The 4,350-nt window shown below is 41.3% G+C and overlaps 1 protein-coding gene across 3 annotated transcripts in view; it reads left to right on the top strand.

Annotated features, from left to right (window-relative positions):
* Positions 1-329: 329 nt before the first annotated feature.
* The window catches only part of ca8 (carbonic anhydrase VIII), a 24,585-nt gene continuing 20,564 nt past the window's right edge, over positions 330-4,350 (top strand). For all 3 annotated transcript variants that reach the window (XR_001311044.1, XR_001311043.1, XM_014018955.1), the window contains exon 1: positions 330-651. Coding sequence is in view for 1 of the 3 variants with exons in the window: in XM_014018955.1 (XP_013874409.1) it covers positions 579-651 (73 nt within the window). In the remaining 2 variants the exon portion in view is untranslated. The remainder of the gene's footprint in view (positions 652-4,350) is intronic.

The following is a 4,350-nucleotide window of genomic DNA, read 5'->3' as shown; positions in this document are numbered from 1 at the left end:
ACACACACACACACACACACACACACACACACACACACACACACACACACACACACACACACACACAGCGGCAAGGTCAACAGTTCGAGTGATGAAATAAAATCCCCAATAACATTCAATTTTCTGTAACTTATGTTTCTTTCTTACTCATGAAAGTGAACGTGGGTTTTTGGGGGTGGATGAAAAACAAGCACTGTTTGGAGGAAGGCCACAGAGGGCCGGCACACCTGCAGCCTGCAGAGGAGGAGGAAGAAAGAGAGGAGGAGGAGGAGAGCATGGTAAGAGCAGAGCAAAGAAGAGAGAGAGTGAGAGGGAGAGAGAGAGGGAGAGAGGAGGAGCAACAGAGAAAAGAGAAACAGAGAGGCAGAGTTCTTCATCTGCTTTAAGAGTTCAGCAGCAGACCTGAGGAGAGGAGACTGGAAAACTTTGAACAAACTAAATAGAGGGGAAAAAAAAAGATTTAGTTCTCTAAAAGGAAATCTTTCCAACACATCCCCCACTTTGTGTCAGAGTGAAGAACAGGAACCAGCATAAGTAGTGGGTCAGCAGACTGGTTCAGACCCAGGCTGGAGAGCACCATGGCCAACAACGCGATCGAGGAGTCAGATTATGCCCCTGGGAAAGATGAGCTGGACTGGGGCTACGAGGAAGGTAGGCTGCTCTCTGTGTGGAGGGATGCTGAAAGGAAGCAGGACCTGAGACTCCAAAACCTTTCAAAGAGGCTGTTGTTTTACTGTTGATTCTGTAGGTGAAGTTTGGCAGAATTTACAGTCTGGATTTGGATTAGAGTGAACTGCAAGGACAATAAAGTCTATATTTAACACAAAACATACAAAAAGTTGGTTTGCAATTTGCTCTTTTGCAGAGAATGCAAACAAAAAAGCTTGTGGACAGCATCTATTGAGCCTTCTGTTAAATTAGATTTTGTTCAAATTCCTTCAAAATAAAAGCTTATGTTCTGGAGTGGCAGAATAAAGAAGAAACTGAAAATCTTCAACATGTGTTTTAGTCGCAGAATATTATGATCACTCATGAGATGATGTCTTTAGGGAAGGGAAAGTGTTTTTATTTTATTTTCAGAAACTTGGACCACCTGAAATGTCTTTTATTAATAAAACGGGGGCACCAAGGTTCAACTCAAGGAGGTTAAGAAAAGCCTTTGGTTCAGTGTAAACTCAGTCATTTATCTAAAATAAATATGAAACGTGACACTTCGCAGCTTCTGCGACCAGGCTAGGCAAACCTTTTTATGGTGTTAAAGAAAATATTGACTGTTTATTCTGTCTTACTTACACGACACACCTTATTTTAAGCAAATAACAAGAGCCTTCATGTAATAACTAACATTTATTAAAACTGCTCTCATGGTGTTTCACTGTTTTCCTTCTCTTGTTGCTTTTACTGAGCATCGGAGGATGAACAGTGTGCTTCTTACTGTGAGTATGATGTGAACTCATAAATAAGATACAATTAGAAGACAAGAGACGACACAAGTGTCCTGCACTCTATCTTTTTATAATCAGAGCAGTCCTCAGCTTCACAGGAAAATATATTTTATATAAAAAAAAACTTTTGTGAAAAATTGTGATTTCAGAGACACTTGTGATAAATGACTCTGCAGGACACCTGTGTTGTTAGAGATTTATAAACAAACAGCTGAAGACAGTTTAAACTAACAGCAAAGCACATCTATGATTCTCTTAGAGGAGCCTAGTTGCTGTAACAGGTATCATAAACATTAACTTTCTACTGATTTGTATTCATCTGTTTATGTAGAGCTATTGAAAGAAAGGAAGAAAGACAGAGGAAAAAGAGAAAGTTGTTTTCAGTCCAGTCAGATCTGAATTTAAATTGTAATCCAGTTCAAAATAACATAATGAGAATCTGTGAATTTGAACAGAAACTGAAAAAAGGGAAAACAGACAAGAACAATCACAGGATTCAGTTCAGTATGATTCAAAAAATAGTGAAACGATGAAAAAACTAATCACCCCTGTGTGAATACTAAGCAAAGTATTTACAGTTAGTTTACTTTGAGCAGTCTATTCTCTTGCATTTTAAATTGAATGGGTGCTTTTCATAGACATATACTAAACAACTACAGTAGTTCAGTCTTACATGCATAAGCAAATGATGCCACCAAATATATACAATTCTTTAAAAGTTAATCATTTACATGTAACTTTGGATTTGCTTGATGTTTGGAATGTTTTCTCAGTGTGATCAAACGCAACTGGAAGTTTCTCAAGATTTGAAAACTTGAACGCACAGAGAGTTTTGCTCAGCCTAATCAGTGCCGTGGAGAAATTGTCTCTGCCTTCAGAAAACATGTTGTCATGGCTTTCGTTGCTGAGGAAAGAGGGAATGTCACAGCTCCCCCTCGGCTCTATGCTGTGGAAAGAACGGCCAGCCTCTGTAGAGGGTCTGTCTCTGCGGCAGAAAGACAACCTCTAAAGGACTCTGGCTGTTATTGTAAGGAGAAAAAGGGTTTTGGTTCTTGAGTTCAACACATCCCACTCTCACAGTACTGTTCCATTTCCCTCAAAACTGAAATGAAGCCATGTTTTTTGTGCAGGATCACTTTCTCTACTCGCTCATCACCATCTGTCAGAGCAATAAACCCGGAGCTGATAGCTTAACTCTCCCTCTGAGTTGGTTTCCACCTGCCACTATTTGGTCAAAGATATTAACAATACCTCAAGCTGCTGCACCTCCTGCAAGCTTACAGCATTTTCTTTACATCGCTTGCCCCAGATAGGAAGGCCTGACCCTATTTCTGAAACCATGACCTGTTTCGTTTAGTTTTAAGGTACCACAATGTCAACAAGAAGTCCTGTTTAGTAGATGCAGACAGGAAGCAGACAGTGGGGTTGTTGAAAGAGGAAAAGACTGTGGACTCATTAGTTTACTATGAAATCACTAATTTGCACAAAGTCTAAAACAAACTTCAACAATATGACATTAAAATGTAATGTATTTAAAATATACCATATACTGTATCATATCAGTGACTTTTAAAAAGCAGCTGATTTTTAGCACTAGTTAAATGACTAGATAGATAATGTTGTCTGAGACAAACTGGCATCAGGGAAGAGGTCAAACCAAGAGTGATTCCAAACCTTAACTGATAAACAACACCAGGATCACCTGTCTTGAAAAGGGAAACTGGGGGCACTAACCCTGGAGCCAAGTCTGGCAGGGATTGAGAAAGTTTGTCACATGTCAGGTCAGGGACATGGAATCTGAATGGGCCTCTGTTGCAGAGGGGTCTTCCAGGAACTGTGGCCTGAAGATCATTGGTGCCTGTTGCAGCAACTGAAGGATCATTTGGTGTACACAAGCAGTGATGGAGGTTGTCAAGCTAAAGAAGGAGGTGTTTGAGCTTGACTGTCCAGGACACCAGAAGCATTCATAAGGTGACCTAAAGGACTCTTGTGGATACAAGAACTTGGGAGGATTTCAGATAAGCCACAGAGAAACAGTGTTCTGGCAAAGGGTTCTGGCAACTTCAATAAAAGAAAAGTGAACCCATTCCAAAGCCCTGCTTGATTTGAGTGGGGAACTGCTAAATCCAGATGATATTGTTGAGCAGTAGAAGGAGATATCCTTAATCCAGCCACCATTTGTTTTTGAGGAGGCAGAATCTGAGGACTCAGGGGTCACCAAGGTAGTCAAAATGCTACCCAGTGGCAGGGCGCCAGGGGTGGACCATTGTCACCCTTTGATGCTGAGGGCTCTGGATATTGTGGGGCTGTCATGGTTCACATGGTTTTTCAGTGTCACATTGAGGATGGGGACAATGTCTGCTGAATGGCTGATGAGGGTGGTGATGTGCCTCTGATGGGGTCTTCAGGCCATGACCTTCAACGTTCACAGGAACGGTTCACAGCAGAGTGTGAGGCACACCATGGTTCTCAACCTGAATGTCTGGTGGGCATGTCCCAATGAGAAGAGATCCTGGGGCAGACCCAGGACTTGCTGGAGGAATTATCTATCCTCTCTGGGAACACCTTGGCCCGGATCTCCAGGAGAATCTGAGGAGTGTTGAGAATGAAGCATCTGGGTTTTTTTCTCTCCTGGACCTGACCACAGATAGATGGATAGACGCTAGGACTATTGTGAGGATGGCAAGACTTAGATCTATCTATAAATAAATAAAACAACTCTTGTTGTAAAAGAAGACATTTATTTCCAAGTCGTGATTTTTGAAGACTTTGTGTGGCCATTCCACAGCCATTAGATGAAAATATCGTTAAGTGATTCCAGTATCGACCCAAAAAAACCCCACTAATGAAAAAATGTTTACTATAATGGAGATTCACACACACACACACACACACACACACACAC

Source organism: Austrofundulus limnaeus, unplaced genomic scaffold (genome assembly GCF_001266775.1).
Source record: "Austrofundulus limnaeus strain Quisiro unplaced genomic scaffold, Austrofundulus_limnaeus-1.0 Scaffold206, whole genome shotgun sequence".
In the NCBI taxonomy this organism is placed as follows: Eukaryota; Metazoa; Chordata; class Actinopteri; order Cyprinodontiformes; family Rivulidae; genus Austrofundulus; species Austrofundulus limnaeus.
Note: the sequence above shows the minus strand (reverse complement) of the source record. Positions and strands in the feature narration are given on the sequence as shown.